The sequence below is a fragment of the Bufo gargarizans genome, chromosome 4 (assembly GCF_014858855.1).
Source record: "Bufo gargarizans isolate SCDJY-AF-19 chromosome 4, ASM1485885v1, whole genome shotgun sequence".
NCBI classification, from domain to species: domain Eukaryota; kingdom Metazoa; phylum Chordata; class Amphibia; order Anura; family Bufonidae; genus Bufo; species Bufo gargarizans.
Genome location: NC_058083.1, coordinates 87,788,687 through 87,808,115, shown reverse-complemented (window position 1 = coordinate 87,808,115; position 19,429 = coordinate 87,788,687). Strand labels below are relative to the sequence as shown.

The 19,429-nt window shown below is 42.7% G+C and overlaps 1 protein-coding gene across 1 annotated transcript in view; it reads left to right on the top strand.

Annotated features, from left to right (window-relative positions):
• Positions 1-19,429, top strand: part of DZIP1L (DAZ interacting zinc finger protein 1 like) — a 41,771-nt gene that overhangs the window by 20,882 nt on the left and 1,460 nt on the right. Inside the window, exons 5-14 of the mRNA XM_044291666.1 lie at positions 2,364-2,516; positions 3,235-3,366; positions 3,779-3,841; positions 6,869-7,009; positions 7,825-7,861; positions 9,437-9,532; positions 12,638-12,765; positions 14,606-14,798; positions 16,637-16,796; positions 17,729-17,943. Of these exons, the coding sequence (XP_044147601.1) occupies positions 2,364-2,516; positions 3,235-3,366; positions 3,779-3,841; positions 6,869-7,009; positions 7,825-7,861; positions 9,437-9,532; positions 12,638-12,765; positions 14,606-14,798; positions 16,637-16,796; positions 17,729-17,943 (1,318 nt within the window). The remainder of the gene's footprint in view (positions 1-2,363; positions 2,517-3,234; positions 3,367-3,778; positions 3,842-6,868; positions 7,010-7,824; positions 7,862-9,436; positions 9,533-12,637; positions 12,766-14,605; positions 14,799-16,636; positions 16,797-17,728; positions 17,944-19,429) is intronic.

Here is a 19,429-nt window from a genome sequence, read left to right as displayed (position 1 = left end):
CCACAAAAAAGGTATACGTTACAGTAGTAGTAAGAAGCGACACTGCTCGTCAAACTAAAAGTGACAGGTGGACACACCCCTTTCCCCGCCCATAACCCATCCCACTCCTCCCACAACCCCACCCCAAACCACGCCTAAATACCGCCCATTCAAATCCCATTTATTCTGTTAGATCCGATAACGCGTCAGTCATTCAATTAGTTTTAATATGTTTAAAATAAAATGATATTAATCTTGTATTAAGCATGTATTAACTGCTTATTAAGTTATTATAAATATTGGCAATAGATCCCTCTATCTAACTATCTATCTATAGGACCTTTCATGATGTCACCGAAGGGCCTGCAAGGTATACGATGCAGTCCAACATGTCAGTAATTTAATTAAGTTTAATATGTTTAAAAATAAAATGATATTAAGCTTGTATTAACCTCTTACTAAGCTGTTATAAATATTGGCAGCGGCTAATTGATCCTTCTATCTTCCTAAAAGCTAAAAGACCTTAGATGATGTCACCGAAACGCCACATTTTCCGCCCATAACCCCAGCCTACTCCACCCACAACCCCGCCCATCGTGAAGTCATTGAAAGTCCCGCAAGGCAGCAGTCCCTTTGTTAGTAAACCTGCAATCTTTGAAATTTGCTTTTAATTATAGACAAGCGTGTTTAATAAATCGAAGGCTGCCGCGATTTAAGCTAAATATTTGACTGTCGCGGCTAATGCTGGGGTTATGGGAGGAAAATGGGGCGTTTCTGTGCCATCATCAAATGTCTTTTAGCTTTTAGGAAGATAGAAGGATCAATTAGCCGCTGCCAATATTTATAATTAGCCACTGCCAATATTTATAGTAGCTTAATATAAGCTTGACATCATTTTATTTTTAAACATTTTAAACTTAATTAAATTACTGACGTGTTGGACTGCATCATATACCTTGCAGGACCTTCGGTGACATCATCAAAGGTCCTATAGATAAATAGTTAGATAGACGGAACAAATAGCTATTTCCAATATTTATAATAACTTAATAAGTGGTTAATACACACTTAAAGAGGACCTTTCATCATTCCTGTTTTAAAAGCTCCATGCATGCCCCATGTAATAACATTTCTGGAGCGTCTATTCTTATGGCTCTATGTTGTGCCATTCCTTTATTATTTCTACTAGAAGTTGTGAGTGAATTGCTATTAGCCTTCAGTAAGGGTACAGAGGGGAGGTAACCAGTTGGGGGGGTGTACCTGCACAGACTGACTCTATCCAATCAGTGCTGCCATTTTCAGACTGTGCAGGGACACACCCCCAACTGGTTACCTCCCCTCTGTACCGACCCTTACTGAAGGCTAATAGCAATTTATTCACAACTTATAGTGAAAATAATAAAGGAATGGCACAACATAGAGTCATAAGAACCGATAGATGCTCCAGAATTGTTAGTACGTGGGGAATGCGTGTAGCTATTAAAATAGGAGGACAGGAGTGGTGAAAGGTCCTCTTTAATACAAGCTTAATATCTTTTTATTTAAAAACGTATTAAAACTTAATTGAATTACTGACGCGTTATCAGATCTAACAGAGTAAAGGGAATTTGAATGGGCGGTATTTAGGTGTGGTTTGGGGCGGGATTGTGGGTGGGGTTGTGGGAGGGGAAAGGGGCGTGTCCACCTGTCACTTTTAGCTTGACGAGCAGTGTCGCTTCTTACTACTTACAGTATACATTTTTTTTAACATAGAGGCCTTTGGATGAAACATGACACCGTATGGAATACAGTGGCATATGCCACCAGTCATAAAGACAAAATGTAATGAGAACAAAGTCTTATAGAAGCAGTTGAGCGTCTACCTCACCTAGTATACCTTGGGCCATAAGGCCTTTGTTCTCCTGATGAATGGCACTCCAACCTAAGAGACATTTGTGCCACGTTCTGAGGATGTTTATGGTGAGAAAGCACCTTTAAAGGAGTGCTCTGAACATATAAAAGTCATTCCTAAAGAGGTTTTCCAGGGTTTTGATATTGATGACCTATCCGCAGGATAAGTCATCATCAATATCAGATCGGCGGGGTTCCGACACCCCGCTTGGAGCACGGCCTTCTTTTCAAACAGCCGATCGACAGGGATGCCGGACCTCCGCCAATCTGATATTGATGACCTATCCTGACGACAGGTCAACAGTATTAAAATCCCGGAAAACCCCTTAAAATACACTAAATTAACATGCTCAGTTATATTATAATTTTTTCATAATGATGGCCTTTCCTGGAATATATTTGATACAATTTTCTATCATGTTATGTCTGTATAGTCATGCTTTGTTCGCTTGGCTATTTTCTTCTGATATCACATCTGCTTGCTTATGTATCAGGAGCTAGAGGAAGCGCGGCGAAAGGAGGAAAATTTGATAAGAGATTTTGAAAGATGGAAAGAAGAAGAAAGAGCGAAGCTTCAAAATGAGATGGATAGACTGCGGCAACAGCTGGTTTCTCAGTTTGAAGACATTGCTCTTAAAAACACAGCTGTAAGTGAGGAAGTGGTAACCTATGTTGTCTAAGGCCTCATTTACATTCCTGCGTGTGGTCCATGAAATGTGGTCCGTAAGACGCCAGCATTTCCCGGACTGACCGCGCTGCCCCATAGTGATCAATGATGCTGTGCCCAACCGGGGGTCTGTGAGTACCGAACAGTACACACGGATCACTATGATGCAGTGACTCACATGAGCCGAGGTCGGTCACGGAAATGCTACCATCACACAGACTGTATTTCATGGACCGTACATGCCAATGTGAATGCAGCCTAAGGCTGCACCTGCATGTGACCACACCCTACTGTGCCCGCTTGATAATGAAGTAAACACTTGAGTATTACCAACCATTGGCCACCACAAATGTGACAGCCATGACTTGTAAACCCATTCTTATAAGAACCATTCGACATAGGAAAACTATTACACAGGCAGCTACGGAGGGCTTTCTTGTACAATCTTCTACAACTCACAGAGAATTTTCCATATTGTCAGAATATTTCAAAAATACACTTTAATCAATTTACGGTGTAATCCTGGCAAAGACTGTTATCACCCAATAAGCCGATACAAAACCATTACAAATGGTGGTGCCACTCACTCAGTGCCCGACTTGTCCATTTGAACTGCGTGACACAAAGTCTGACAAGCAGTGAAACCATCAGCAACCAACTAATGTGTCATGTTTTTGTAAATGTCCTACAATCCCTAGAAATTCCAGGACATGGAGAGTAAAATTTCAGTGACCTCCAATCTTGGCGAGCTCCTGGATGATGAGGAACGTCAGGAGAAGAAGAGGATACAGAATGACCTTCTAAACATGAGGGAAGAATTAGACAAACAGGTGACTTGAATGGTTTTGCATTCCTTTAGATCATTTCAAACACTAAGGTCTCATTCAGACGGCCATGTGAATGAGTCCATTACGCAATTTTGTGGAATGGGTCTTGACCCATTCATTTCAATAGGGCCGCAAAAGATGCGGACAGCTCACGGCCCCGCATAAAAAGATAGAGCATGTCCTATTCTTGTCCGCAATCGTGGACAACAATAGGCATTTCCTATCATAGGCATGCGGCCATGTGCGGTCTGCAAATTGCGGAAGGCACATGGGCCGGTATCTGTGTTTTGCGCATCCACAATTTGCGGATCCGCAAAACACTATGGTCGTTTGATTGCGCCTTAAACCTGCTTCTCATATGTGTATATATTGTATGTACTTTTTTCCTAAAACCACATATTTACTGTTCTTTTAGAGGACAGAATGGAAGAGGAAGATGAAAGAAATGAAGACAGGTCACAATGAAGAGAGAGAAGAAGTAAGAACGATATATTTTATTTAGTGCAAAAGGATTCTGAAAGAAAGGCAAGGTCCATTCACATTTGTAGGATCTGACATATTTCAGCATGGATTCTGCTCCAAAATCCACATCCGATGACTCCACATCACGCACACGTAAATAAGGTTTCCTCAACCCTGTACACATGCAAAGAAAAATGTCTATGTGGCTTTCCAGCTGAGCAGCAGAAAATAAGCATATCACTCCAAGGATCAGTCCCATTGAATGTCAGTCGGGAAAATCCTTGTGCAAATTTGCTGTGGATCTGCTGCACATCTGCTTCAGAAATCCAAAAATCTGAATGTTAGCCTTTTATTTCTGACATCAAAATATACGGTGGGTTTAAATGCCATAAATCAAAACTTCTTCCCTACTGGGGCACAACATGCATAACATATAGATTCATAAAAGCAATCCCCCTGCCCCTGGGTCATGCATTGCCCTTCAGAACCTGCACTGTGTATAACACAATGAATCCATTTCACCTGAAGTGTTGGTTTAATATTAGTTTTTCTTGGCTGCTACATGCAACTTATGCAAACCTATTTTAATAGGACTTTTTTTTTTGGTTACCTATATTATGCGCCCTTGCTGCTGAAGTGTTGACAAAGACTTACCAGGCACCTACCCCACCTCCAAAGTTATACTGTGTGTGCCTATTGTGTAAGTGGGGCACATGTGTGTAGGTATGCAGTGTGCTAGAGTAATATTGTAGCACCAAACACACGTTTTTGCGGCGGGACTTTCTGTAGTCGGGGTCTGACCCTTTGAGGGTGGATTCTTTCATTATAGAGAAAAGCTGAATTTTTGCCCATATAATCACTTTAATAGGGAACATTGAGCCCATGTGATGGTTCTGAGATACCACCTCATTAAACTTGATATTAAAGCAGTTGTCCAGCTGTATTAAATATTTTATATATGGCTCATAGTGGGTTAAAACTAAAAAAATCATACCCATCTTCACTGATTGCCTGTTGCTGCCATTCTGAAGCTTAGTGGTCCCATCTGATCTCTACTTCCTGGGCCCAGCTTGCCACCAGGGGCGGATTGGCCATAGACCCTACAGGGAAATTTCCCACTGGGCCGATGCCCCAGGGGGCCACCAAAGTCCTCCTCCCTGCCACTGCCCGGGTACACAATGAGCTCTCAACAGTAATTAACGCTGTGAGAATAAGGCACTCATGTACCTGGCCAGTGACCACACATGCCCTCTTGAATTCAACTGCTGTGGCCCGCACCTCACTCCTAAGCCCCCTGCTCTATAAACAACTGGAGGAGGAGGAGGACAAATGATGGTAGCTATTGATGGCCACCACAGAGCTTTTGGGGCAGTATATTGTGCTACACTGTGTTATTTGGTGGTGGTGGGATGGTATTTTGCACTATGGTATTGTTGACCACTCCTACTGGTGTTGCCCCACCTTCTGTTAATTTGGACCTGCCTACAAAATGGGCCACTTTTAGTTTTTTCTTCCAGAGCTACTTTAAGTTCCCAGTTCGCCCCTACTTGCCACACAGGAAATGCCTCTCCTCTAATTACTTGCCAAGTGTAAGGATGCTGGTCGTGCACAAGACCACAGGACTTGACCTGTAGCAGTCACCAGTGTTGGACTGGCCCACCAGAGAATCCTCCGATGGGCGCAGGCTCTGACACCATAGTGGGCCCTAAAAGTCCAGAAGAAGAAGAAAAAAACATTTGCAGATGTTTTTGGGGCCAATAATTTATTTTATTAAAATCTATTAAACTTTATTGATGATATAAGGTTTGGGCCTAAAGAATAATTTCCTCTGGTGGGCCCAGTGAACACCAGTCCGACCTAGACAGTTGCTCTACCCTGTCCTAACAGCGTTTCTTGGTACTTAGATCCCACCCCAGGACTTACAATAGGGCTGAACTGATCAGATCATCTCAACAAACATACAATACTGTACCAAAATTTTAGCTAGGTGTGAAAAAATGCTGCAAACTACGAAAACTTTCAAATATAAGCATGTTAATAGTTTATTTTATAAATTACCAAAATGCAAAGTGAATGAACAAAAGAGAAATCTAAATCGAATCAATATTTAATGTGATCCTTTGCCTTCAAAACAGCATCATTTCTTCTAGGTACTTGCACATAGTTTTTGAAGGAACTCGGCAGGGAGGTTGTTCCAAACATCTTGGAGAACTTAACCACAGATCTTCTGTGGACGTAGGCTTGCTCAAATCCTTCTCTTCATGTAATCCCTTCCAGACTTGATGATGTTCAGATCAGTGCTCTGTGAGGGCCATATCATCACTTCCAGTATTCCTAGTTCATCTTTACACTGAAGATGCAGTAGTTCTTAGTGACATTGGCTGTATGTTTGGAGTTGTTGTTCACCTGCAGAATAAATAGAAATTTAAACTATAAGCACTTCTAATAGCAACAGACAAACTTCAAAGCACAGCAATGAAAGCCTATAGGGCTAAAGACACATACTCAAATTATTCTCTGACCCGAGCTTGGTAACTTTCTACTAATTTGGATTTCATATCATAATCAGTGAAACCTGATTAAGGTTTGATAACACGGACACAACGCACTAGACTAGAAAATGATACTAAGAATCTGGAAGCAAGGTCACAAAGCATATGCTATACCCAGCACCAGAGTAAAAAAGAAAGGACTGAACATATAAAGGCTATGTTCTGAAAGGCTCCACCAAAATTCACCAGGCCAAGCTAGGAGGTAACCTAACCCAGGCCATGATGCAAGGCAGGTGAATAGCAGATGCCCCAATAATACTAGTAAGTAGGCAAATTGGAGGCAAGAAGGAAACCCCTGTACCTGTCTCCGCTAGTACAGAAGGACCGTTTTGGCTTCATTGGGTGCCAGGGCCCAGATGGGACCACAATCTCTGCAGCCCCTATAGTTACACCCCTTAAGTGCATGATAGGGACATTAGCTACCATAAAAGAAACTTAAGTTGTCATTGTTTTCTCTATGTTTTAACATCTTATTTCTTTTAACTCCTCAGCTCATAAGTGAGAATAAGCGGCTGAGAGCTTCCTTGTCAAGTGACCAAAAAGCAAGAGATGAGCAGTTTGAATCAACTGTACAGACACTGCAGTCCACAATTAAGAGCCAGGAAAAAGTCATCAAGTCGCAGGAGAAGAAAGTATGTTCGGTATTTTACTAACTACCCTACTTAGTAGTACTAACCTTATGGTCAGTGGTGCAGGTGGGTGTATGTATACACCGATAAGATGCATCGTCCAATTAAAACTTTCCAATGCACTCAAATTTATTTTAGAGAAAACTTGCTCAGCCGCCCTCCATTTATTTCTATGGATCCACCGAAAATAGCTGAGCATTGGCTCAACTATTTCCGTCGGCCCCATAGAAATGAATGGGAGCAGGGGCTGGGCATGCACGGTGCGCTCCCATTAACTTGCATGGGAGCAGCGGGGTCCTCCAGCCACAACTCTTCCCGCTCCAGAGGTGTGACCCGCACCTATCAAACAATAGGGGCATATCCTAACAATATGATTCCATTATCTGTAATGGGAATATCCCTTTAATTCTATACCTCCTTATTTTCTCTAAGCAGCAACAGTTTGATAAGGGCCATACCCGGCTGAAATGTCACTGTATGCAAAGGCAGCACTTCAATAAAATTCACCCGTTTGCATCATAACTGCTGGAGTTTTCTTCATTGCTGACTGTAACAGGGAGATGAACCGCTATGGGTTCAGCTTACTACTTCATCCCTGCACTGATCATACACTTAAGTGGAGGAAGATGATGGAGAGGACTACGCAGCTGTACCTGGGAGACCTGACAGACTCTGCATGGAGTAGACTTTCCATGTCCAGGGACAGCTTTTGAACTACATGAAAAAACATCAGTGTCTTATTTTAATTTCCCCTTTTAATTTCCCCTTCTGCTCAGTATAGTCAATTAAATACTATCTGTCATCTTTTTCTCCCCAAGATAAGAGAACTGAACACAAGCAGGGAATTCAAAGAGGGTAAGTCAGATTAATTTTACTGTTCTCATAAACATTTAAAGGGAACCTGTCATCACCTTTGTGCTGCCCATACTAACAGCAGTATAAAGTACAGACAGGTGAGTTGATTTCAGCGGTCTGTCATTTATAAGTTAAATGTAAGTGGTTGCCGAGAACCAGCATCACAATCATTGCAGACTGGACCTGGAAAAGAGTCCCGGCCACCTGAGAAGAGTCCTGGTTATTCATGAAGTCCTGCTCTCCTGCCCACCTGCTGATGACTGACAGTCTTCTACCTAGTTTTCTTTCTTTCTTTCTGAGAACTGCCAATCATCAGCAGGTGGGCGAGAGAGCAGGAGATTATGTGTAACCAGGACTCTTCTCAGGTAGATTTGACTCTTTTCAAGACCTGGGCTGGAATGATTATTTTGCTGGTTTTTGGCAACCACTTACTTTTAACTCATGAGTGAAACACCGCTGACATCAGCATTTCTGTCACTAATTCATGCTGCCATCAGTGAGGTCAGCATAAAGTTGATTACAGTTTCCCTTTAAAGCATAATTCATTTTCAGTCCATCAATCGAAGGCCCTCTCTGTAAGCTAAAACTGACAGCCATATAAAGATGTGGCATTCATTCATTTCATATTAAAGAGGTTTTCCCACAATTTACATTTTTTACCCATCCACTAAATGTGCCACAAAAGCCCTGCTATTACCGTGACTTTTCAAAAATAAAATAAGCTCCATTTTCAGGTAGCCTTTATTCAGTTGGTAAAATACTTGACACCAGCATGTTTGTTCAATTTTCAGTGAGACTTTTTATGTTACCTTTATTTCCCACGGTTTGGGCAGTCACATGACCATGTCCATGCAGGTCTTTCTTATTTCCTGTGATGTCATGTCCATGGATGGGCAGTGAAAGGGGAGTGTCTATGTAACTAGCTGGTGGGAGGAGCTATAAACTAGCTGGGGGTTGTTAGGGGCAGTGACAGGGGAGTGTCTATGTAACTAGCTGGTAGGAGGAGCTATAATCTAGCAGGGTGTTGTTAGGGGCAGTGATAGGGGAGTGTCTATGTAACTATCTGGTAGGAGGAGCTATAATCTAGCAGGGTGTTGTTAGGGGCAGTGATAGGGGAGTGTCTATGTAACTAGCTGGTAGGAGGAGCTATAAACTAGCTGGGTGTTGTTAGGGGCAATGATAGGGGAGTGTCTATATAACTAGCAGGTGGGAGGACCTATAAACTAGCTGGATGATGTTAGTTGCGGAGCTGGACATATGGCATAGAAAGGAGAAGTGCATCATGGGTTTAGTTGGATACAGCAGCAGGAAGTGCTACATATAGGATGGAAACAACCAAAGTGATTGGTTTACATGGTGAAAACATGTTAGGAGAGGGCAAATTGAAAAAAAAAATTGGTAAATATGTATGCACCCATAATATCTACAACAGAGTTTAGAGGGGATCTCCGGGCTTTTAGTATTGATGACCTATTATCAATATCATACCAGCAGGCGTCCAGCACCCCAGCTGATCAGCTGTATGAAGAGAACTTTAGACAAACTTTAATTTACGATGTTTCCATTAAAATGCAGTGCCTCAAGTTGCTCAAGTCGTTTTGCCAGTTGCACAAGTCGTTTTGCCAGTGGGAGGACCAAAACAAGAGCCAAATGAAGAATCAAGTGATGACGGTCAGTAAAGCATACATATTCACATTCAGAATTCCTTCTCTACTTTGACTTAAAGGGGCGGACACATCAGGACAAGCCTTGTCCATATTCCATATTGGGGCAAATAGACATCATGGAGGGGTATCCCCCACCTGGCACCTTTGTGTTTTTATGTTTTAAAACTTCTCTTTAACTTTGACAAGTGATAGCGGCAGATCATTATCTCATATTATCAAAGAAAAAAAGACAATGCAACAGCACGCTACAAACACAAATGAAGTAAAATAATGCCGTAGTTGTAGAAAATATTCTGGTGCTACGCTTATTTTGGAAATTTTAGATTATTGGCAAATACATTTCGTACAAAATTATTTGGGCCTGTCTGCCAAATGTCAAGGCGATCTCTATAAGACGGTGGCCATTATAGCACATAACAGGTAGTATTTAGTGTTAGGTTTCCATCTTATAGAGATCGCCTTGATGTTTGGCAGACGAGCAGGTTAGGTGCCATAGCCGCGGGTGGCCTGCTGTTTCTTATAGCAGACACCAGCGGCTAATGTCCGCAACTGGCAGTTATGCCGATCACGGACATTTAAACCCTCAGATGCTGTGGTCAATCCTGATCACGGCATCTGAGAGCGTAAAAAACCGGAAGCGCCCATCTGGTGATGCTCCGTCTCCCCCGTGCGGTAATCGGAGGAGCCGGAGATTGTGTGCAGCAGCCCCTGTCTTTGTAAATGACAGGAGGCTGCTGCATAGTATTTCCTATGGAGCCCTTGCCTGTAATAGGGCCCCATAGGAAACTAGCAATTTGTATTGGGGTCTATGAGAATAGCGATCTAATGACTGTTTGTTATAGTTCCCTATGGGAACTATAAAAAAAAAGTGTAAAAATATAAATAAAAAATGTTAAAAAAGCAAACAAAAAAACCCCATAAAAATTCAAAAATTATTTTCCCCAAAATAAAAATTAAAGAACTAAAAAAAAAAAATACTCATCATGGGTGTCTCCATGTGCAAAAACATATAAAAATTATGAAAATATATTCCCAATACGGCAAACAGCAAAACGGAAAAAAGCGTCAAATTGTCCGATTCGCCATTTTTGGTCGCTCAATTTTCTACAAAAAAATTAAATAAAAAATTATCAAAAAGTCATACACATCCCAGAAGTTCAGATCGCTCGCAAAAAATTAGCCCCCACACAGCTCTGTACACATAATTACAAAATAGTTATAGGGGTCAAAATATGGTGACGAAAAAATAAAACTACTTTTTTTTATTATTTTATCACTAATATAATATCAAAACACAAGAAAAACTATAAATATAATTTGTACTGACCTGTAGAATAAAAGTAACTGGTCAGTTTTATCACACATCGCAGATCGAACGTTGTAAATAAAAAAAAACGTAAAACTGTGCTGGAATTGCTTTTTTTTTTTTTTTTTTTGCAATTTCACCCCATTCGCAATTTTTTTCCTGCTTCCTTACTCCGTCACATGCAATATTAAATGCTGGAGTTGGAAAGTACAACTTGTCCTGCAAAAAAAAAAGGCCCTCATATGGCTATGGCAGGGAGGGCAAAACGGAACACAAAAAAAACCTCAGGGGTAGAAAGCATTAAAGTGGCACTCCCACAAAAAAAAATTCTGACCTGTTAGAAAGGTACTTGATGTGAACTGTAGTGAGGGTAATCTTCTTACCAGAGACTGTATAACCTCCCTTACGATCCTCATCTGTGTTATGTGACCAGCACTGAGACTTTCCAAATGACACAACATCATAAGTTTCTCTATGTATTCCTATGGGAGCCTCAATGTTAGTCTTATAGGAACGAATAGAAAAGTAAGTGACTTCCTGTCCTGTGTCAGTTGAAAATCAGAGTTTTGGTCACATGACAGAGCTGAGGATCAGGAGGGAGGTTATAACTCACAAATACAGTCACCGGTAAGAAAATGACCTTCACTACAATTTACATTACTTTTCTAACAGGTCAGAGAACAAACATTTTTTGGGGAGTGCTTCTTTAAAGGGTTTCTGTCATCAGATTTAACCCTATTAGGCTCCATTCACACGTCCGCAACGTGTTTTGTGGATCCACGGAGAGCGGCAATGTGCGTTCCGCAAAATTTGGAACGAAATTGCGGACGTGTGAATGGACCCTAAACTGGCTGACATTAGTGATGTGCTAATGTCAGCAGACCCTAACTCTCCTAATCTTATGCTTCTGGATCGTTACTGCACAATTTTAACTTTAATAATATGCTTATTAGCCTCTAGGAGCAGGGGGGGGGGGGCGTTGCTCCTGCTCCTAGAGGCTCTGTTTTCCCACCTCAAGTTACGCCCTGCCGTCCTTGATTGACAGGCCAGCATTCATCTTCTCCGGCCGGCTCTGTATGCTGGATAAATCTCACGCATGCGCAGTCCTAGCACACAGGGCCGGCCGGAGGAGACTAGCGCTGCCTGGCCCTGTTAATCAAGGACGGCAGGGCGTAACTTGAGGTTGGAGAACAGAGCCTCTAGGAGCAGGAGCAACCCCCCCCCCCTGCTCCTAGAGGCTAATAAGCGTATTATAAAAGTTAAAATTGTGCAGTAATGGGGGCATCCGGAAGCATAAGATTAGGAGAGTTAGGGTCTGCTGACATTAGCACATCGCTAATGTCAGCCAGTTTAATAGGGTTAATTCTGGTGACAGAAACCCTTTAATTTATCATTATGAGGAGGGGAATCATAACTAAGGCCCCAATTATGTTGTAGGATGACATTTAAACACAGCATGGGTGATAATGGATAACCTTTAAAATGAAAATCTCAGATAAAAAAATGACAGTTCAGATTTTTCTAGGTATATCCTTTTCCCTCTCCCAAAGTATTATTGTCCTACCTCCACTTTTTTCTCATCCGTGTCACATTGGCCTGCTAGTTAGCCTCTACTATATCAAGCATCATCCAGCAGACAGTAAGTCAAGCTGGAGCCGCGCTGCTGTTCCCTGCACGGTGAGGGCGTCAGAACCTAACCAGTCAGAAAGTGATAACAATTGAGACACGGGGGGAGGTAAGGTCTTTGACCTGTCTCCATTTTTTTTAATTATATTTAAATTTAGTTTTATTTCCACATTTTAGATGAATCTGTATATCAAAGAATGAAAAAGATTGAGACTTTGAGAAAGGACCCCAATTTTGCCAAGCAGTTTCGTCCTATCTTGAAGCAGACATTATTGGAAAAGCTTGAAAGTATGGGAGTGAAAAAGGTAATTAAAGTAACTTGTCAGCAGAACACTAAAGAGGTTACCGGCGGGTGATACTAAAGCCGTTGTTTTGGTCCGCATCCGAGCCACAGTTTTTGCGACTCGGATGCGGACCCATTCACTTTAATGGGGCCGCAAAAGATGCGGACAGCACTCTGTGTGCTGTCCACATCCGTTGCTCCGTTCCGTGGTCCGCAAAGAAAATATAACCTGTCCTATTCTTGTCCGTTTTGCGGACAAGAATAGGCAGTTATATCAATGGCTGCGCGTGCCGTTCCGCAAATTGCAGAATGCACACGGACGCCATCCGTGTTTTGCGAATCTGCAATTTGCGGACCGCGAAACACACAACGGTCGTGTGCATGCGGCCTAAAGCTGTGGACCAACCTAAAACGTTGGGAGACAGTGGGTAAAACCTGGGGCAGTGGAACTACAAGTCCTAGCTTGGGATATTGTGGACTGGGTCTCAGAGGGTGTCCGCCCAAGTGTCTAGGGGTACAGCTTGTCCGGGCCACCTATCTCCATTTGCTGTATAACTGGGAATGAAAAAATAAAGACAGTTGCATCGTTATCCTGCTTAGGTGATTAATAGAACCCACAGTAACCAACGTAATTTGTAATGAAAGAAGAAAAATGGCTGTCAAATAAGATAACTGAAGCAAAGTATTTGCAAAGGTGTCCAACATTACATATAAATTTAGGGTGACATTTATCCGCTCATATACTGTACTCTTGAAAACTAGTTGTGCAAAATGTTTGCAACTTTTTGGGGATTCGCATACTTTTCCATTAGCTGGGCCAGCACACTTATTATAATCTATGCCATGAAACTGCCCCCCTTGCTGGTGTACATTTCCATCTTGCAGCCTGGACCTGTATAGGTGCACCACAATTGTTAAGAAACATGCGGAATAGATTGAGACCGGAGTGTGATACGCCTGTCCTAAAAAATGTCCCCTATAATCTGTAAAGTAGAACAATGCCTTTAGATGGAGAGTAAGTGTTTTTACTATTATACTTCCCATTATATATAGCGACTTTACAAAATGAAAACCATAATTGCTTCAATTATCTTCAGCAAAATCATCAGACCTTTAATAAGAGATTATGCCATCATTGATGTAAAAAATGAAAATCAGACCTCATATAGTTCATGACAATACCTTTCTTAGAAAGCTAGAACCAGCCCTGTACCTCACATGGATCCAGAGATCTCCGAATTCACTCCTCCAATTGTTCTACTAGATTATCTTCAACCTGGCAGCTCAGGGGTGTGTCCTTTCTGCAGCAGCTCTCTCCCTGTAACTGCCACAGATTCTAACAGAACATATGGCTGGTCACAGTTGAAGATTTAGGCCTCATGCACACGACCGTCCCGTTTTTTGCTGTCCGCGGATCCGCAAAAAACGGAATCCGCCCGCGTGCCTTCTGCAATTTGCGGAACGGAAGGGCCTGCCCATTCTAGAAATGCCTATTCTTGTTCGCAAAGCGGACAAGAATAGGACATGTTTATATTTTTTTATGCGGGGTTGCGGAACGGAGTGCTGTCTGCATCTTTTGCAGCCCCATTGAAGTGAATGGGTCCGCACCCGAGACGCAAAAACTGCGGCTCGAATGCGGACCCGAACAACGGTCGTGTGCATGAGGCCTAAAACTGAGATTTAAACAACCAGCTCAGTGATCAGGACAAAAAAAAATAAGAAGAACAAACAGCAGGTGGCGCTATACAAATATATTTTATTGAATAGCTCACAAGTTATACAAACTTTTTACATGCAATTACAAGAATATGTTTTGTGACAAACCCCTTTAATGTTTGTTTGTTTTTTGGGGGAATTTAAAGGGTTCTAAAGGAATTACATCCTCTATCTACCAAGATTTGAAGTCTGTGTTAACAAAGCAGTACCAGCAAAAAGTGAAGAAATGGCCAGAAATTGAGACTGAAAGAGCAAGAATGGAAAAACTTCTTACCAAAAAAGTGAAGAAGCAAAATAAAAATGCAGAAAAAGACATGTTAACAGCTTCACAGCTTTCAAGTAAGGACCTGTCTTATAGGAACCTTGTAAAGGCCATGGTACCTAGTAGGAGAGCATATTTACAGTCCCAGTCAAAAGTTTTTTGTTCATCAACGTAAAGAAGATGAAGGAAGACCATAAAAAGATGGGACCCTGCCGATGAGCTGTTTTGAGAAGGCAGAGGCGCTCCGTGCTTACCAAGCGCAGTACCTTGCATATAGCACCTGTGCTTGGTATCGCGCTCAGCCACATTCACTTCAATGGGGCAATCCAGTACTTTTTTTTTTAAATCATTGTTTGCTGGCAGCAGATCGTGCTGTCTAATCACCATCTGCTGCCGGAAAACAAGGAGTCAGTACCGGGACGAGCGATGGCATTAACGATCGCTCCTCTCCATACTCAGGAGGAGATCGCTCCATGTAATGGCAGAGGCCTCCTCCACTAGCGAGCAGGCGATTGCAGGGAAAGAACGCTTTGTCAGCCACATCGTTACATGTAATACAGCCATTAGTTGTGTGTGTACTGAGGCAGAATCTGTAGGGGGCTGCACACTCGGATTTTATGGCAGCCTGTATTTCCAGACCTTGTAGTCGACTACCCATTGCGCTCCCCAATGCACGGGCAACATCCGTGCAGCGGGCCGGACCCATTAAACTTGAATGGGTCTGTGGTATGTCCGCACCGCGAACAAATATGACATATCCGGTGTTCCATTCCGTGACTTTGTTCTGCATCTCCAGAATGGCGGACCCATTCAAGTGAATGGGTCCGCATCCGTGATGCGGGGTGCACTCGGCCGGCGGCTGTGGATTGCCGACCTGCCATTTGCGGGCCGCAATACGGCCACGGCCGCCCAACGGCCGCGTGCATGAGGCCTACTAGTTATAGGACTCAGAGTCTTGTATAGAACTCAAGGTCCTGTATGTACTGCTGATTTTCATTACAGGGAGGGACTCTATAAAATACAGTTTTCTTAGTATATAAAGTGGTAGTTATTGAGAAGAAATTATTTAAAGGGGTTCTCTGGGATTTTTAAAAAATTGACAAAAATAAGGAAATGGTATAAAGTTAAAGGGGTTGTATCATCAGCAATGTCTGATAGATGCTGGTCCCGCAAAGTGAAGGAGGGTGCACCGGGCATATGCGGCCGCCCTCCATTTATCTCTATGGGACTGCCGAAAATAGCCGAGCGCTGGCTCAGCTATTTCCATCAGCCCCATAGAAGTGAATGGAGCGATGGCCGCACATGCGCGGTATGCTCTACTGACGAAAATAGCCAAGCACACTGCTCAGCTATTTTCGCGCTCCCATAGGGATAAATGGCCACGCATGCACGGTACGCCCTCCTTCACTTTGCAGGCTCTGTTCTAAGAATATCTGCAGGTCCCAGAGGCGTGACCCCCCCCCCCCCCCCTTCCTTTTAGACATTAGGGGCATATCGTAGCATTAGGCCGCCCCCAATGTCTGAGATAATAGAACCCCTTTAAGAAATAACCTATACTCCTGTTAAATCCCCTCCGCTCCAGCACTGCCACTTGTCTTGGAGCAATCAATTCACATACATCATTCACTGACTGGCCTCAGTTGTGACATATTTTACATCCACCTGCTACTGCTGAGTCCAGTGATTGGCTGCAGCAGTCAAGCAAATGATGGCTGAGATAAGATCACTGCTGGGACCACTGCGCAGTGGAGCTGGAGTGTGGGTTGTTTAGTTATTTTATACCATTTCCTTCTCTCAGGCAGTGACAACCTCTTTAATCTAGTAACCTTTGCTCCACATCCGTCTGTAGAGCGTTCGGATGTATCATGTGCTGTAAAGCATTATTTCATTGTCAATTTATGTTGTCTCTTTGTAGCAGCAATTCAGAGCCCGAGGAGTCCACGTTTCATCACATCCTCTGGGGCCACTGAACACGTTAGCAATGTGAGAATGGTTGCATCTTCAACACCCCTCCCAAAGGGGACAGCTGGTCAGAAGAATATGAGCAGGCCGATTAGTGTCTCCCCACGGGCAAGGTGAGCAGAATCCCCTTCACCTGTAAATGTACAACGTGTGGCCAAGATTTTTAGATATACTGTATATTATACAAACATACAAAATACAGGAGAAAAATCACACAATTTCAACAAAAACTGTTGAAGAACTGTTCTTTCATCGTGCCCTGTATAATACTAGAATTACTAGAAATACTACTTGTCTAATGTCCATGTCCATGTCCTTCTTCTGCTTCTCACAGTCCTGTGTCTGGCTGTAAGTAAAACTGGCTGCAGCAGGAGCCTCACCCCCCTGCTCAGTATACAGTAGGCCACAGAGATCAAGAAGCCCCACTCCACTGGATAAGGCTACTTTCACACTCCCGTTGGGTGCGGACCCGTCGTGGATCCGTTCGGATAATACAACTGTCTGCATCCGTTCAGAACGGATCCGTTTGTATTATCTTTAACATAGCCAAGACGGATCCGTCTTGAACATTTGTGTCATAGAAAACGGATCCTTCCCTATTGACTTACATTGTGTGCCAGGACGGATCAGTTTGGCTCAATTTCGTCAGACGGACACCACAAGCAGCGTTATGGTGTCCACCTCGAAAGCGGAATGGAGACGGAACGGAGGCAAACTGATGCATTCTGAGCGGATCCTTTTCCATTCAGAATGCATTAAGGGCAAAACTGATCCGTTTTGGACCACTTGGGAGAGCCCTGAACGGATCTCACAAACGGAAAGCCAAAACGCTAGTGTGAAAGTAGCCTAAACTGCGCCACCACACATTCTCCAGCTAAAAATATAACACATTACCAAAAACATTACCGTGACTTACACACAGGTCAAGTCTATCTTCTCATCTAGGTTTACTGTTCCTGTAACCAAAAACTAAAGGCTTTTACTGTTACTCTCATATATGATGATTCGAATTTTAAAGGTACAGTATTTCATTTTTTCCCACCAGGACACCTCCATTCACGTCAGAAGAAGACACCTCAGTGTTGAACCGTTCACCCTTCCCTTCTCCTAAACCAAGGAAGAATGTAAACTCCCAGGCCCTTTCTATGGTGCAGAAGGTTGAAGATATCAGTGATGATGACTGGTCCGATGACTCAGATAGCTCTCCTGCAAAGCCTAGCCCCAGAACGGTTAGCTTTTCGAAAGACACAGCAAAGCAAGGTTAGAGACGTGAAGCAATGTCCAGTTGATGAACTGAATGAACTACTTATGTTGTTGTTACAAGGGTACTGTAGTTGCCCCATTCCAGTTATTACTTTAGTTGCCCTCCTCTGGACCCTTTCCAGCTCTGCTATGTCTGCCTTGTTCACTGGAGCCCAGAACTGTACACAGTACTCCATGTGTGGTCTGACTAGCGCTTTGTAAAGTGGTAGGGCTATGTTCTCATCACGGGCATCTATGCAACCCATAATCATATTGGCCTTGGCAGCAGCTGCCTGACACTGGTTTCTACAGTTAAGTTTACTATCAGCTAAATTTGTAGTCCTTTTTCATGTCAGTGTTACCCAGTGTTTTACTATTTGTTATGTACTGGTGAGGCCAGGTTTACATCACCATTTTGTTTTCCATTCTTATAGTCCATCAGAAGAAAACAAAACAAAACAAAAAAAAAATGGATCCTGTATTTTAAAGGGAACCTGTCACCGGGATTTTGTGTATAGAGCTGAGGACATGGGTTACTAGATGGCCGCTAGCACATCCGCAATACCCAGTCCCCATAGCTCTGTGTGCTTTTATCGTGTAAAACTATTTGCTACATATGCAAATTAACCTGAGATGAGTCCTGTCCCTGACTCATCTCACATACAGGACTCATCTCAGGGTAATTTGCATATGTATCAAATAGTTTTTCTTTACACAATAAAAGCACACAGAGCTATGGGGACTGGGTATTGCGGATGTGCTAGCAGCCATCTAGCAACCCATGTCCTCAGGTTCCCATTAAACATCCGTTATGCTCAGTTATGCACATTTTGCATCCGTTTTAGCCATTTCCATTTGAGATCCATTATTTTAGTAGGAAAAAAATACGTTGTGTAGGACTTTTTTCCGTCTAAAATAACGAATCTCATATGGAAATAGCTAAAATGGAAGAAAAATGTGCATAAACAAGCATTACAGATGCTTAAAATACAGGATTTGAGTTTTTTGGGTTATTTTTAATTCTTCTGATTGATCAGAACGGAAAACAAAACAGTGATGTGAACCCAAAAGTGCTATTAGCTGCTCCCCTGACTGTATCACTCTCACTTCAGCACAGTCCTCCTCCCCTCTCCATAGACTTCTATGGCATGATGTAATCTGATCCTTCAGTGAATTGGCAGCCCATCTTGGTTTTGCAGGATGGAATAAGCAGGAATTTCAGAGGGAATGTTAGTTTAGCAAACCTCCATCTATATGGGGGAGTCAGAAGACACATTGGTCAGCAGAATGAGCATTCATCTCACAGCGTCTAGTGTACATCTTTAGTCTACCCCAAGCTGGAAAAAGCTTCTTCCTCTCTCCCAAGATGGTGAGAAGTTAGTAATACTGCACAGTTCCCTCAATGATGCCAACATCAGGGGAAGACTCTAAACAGTAGATATGGGGGCCTAATTTTCAGTCATTTATGACTTAATACATAAACTGATATAGGTGAGGTATGGGG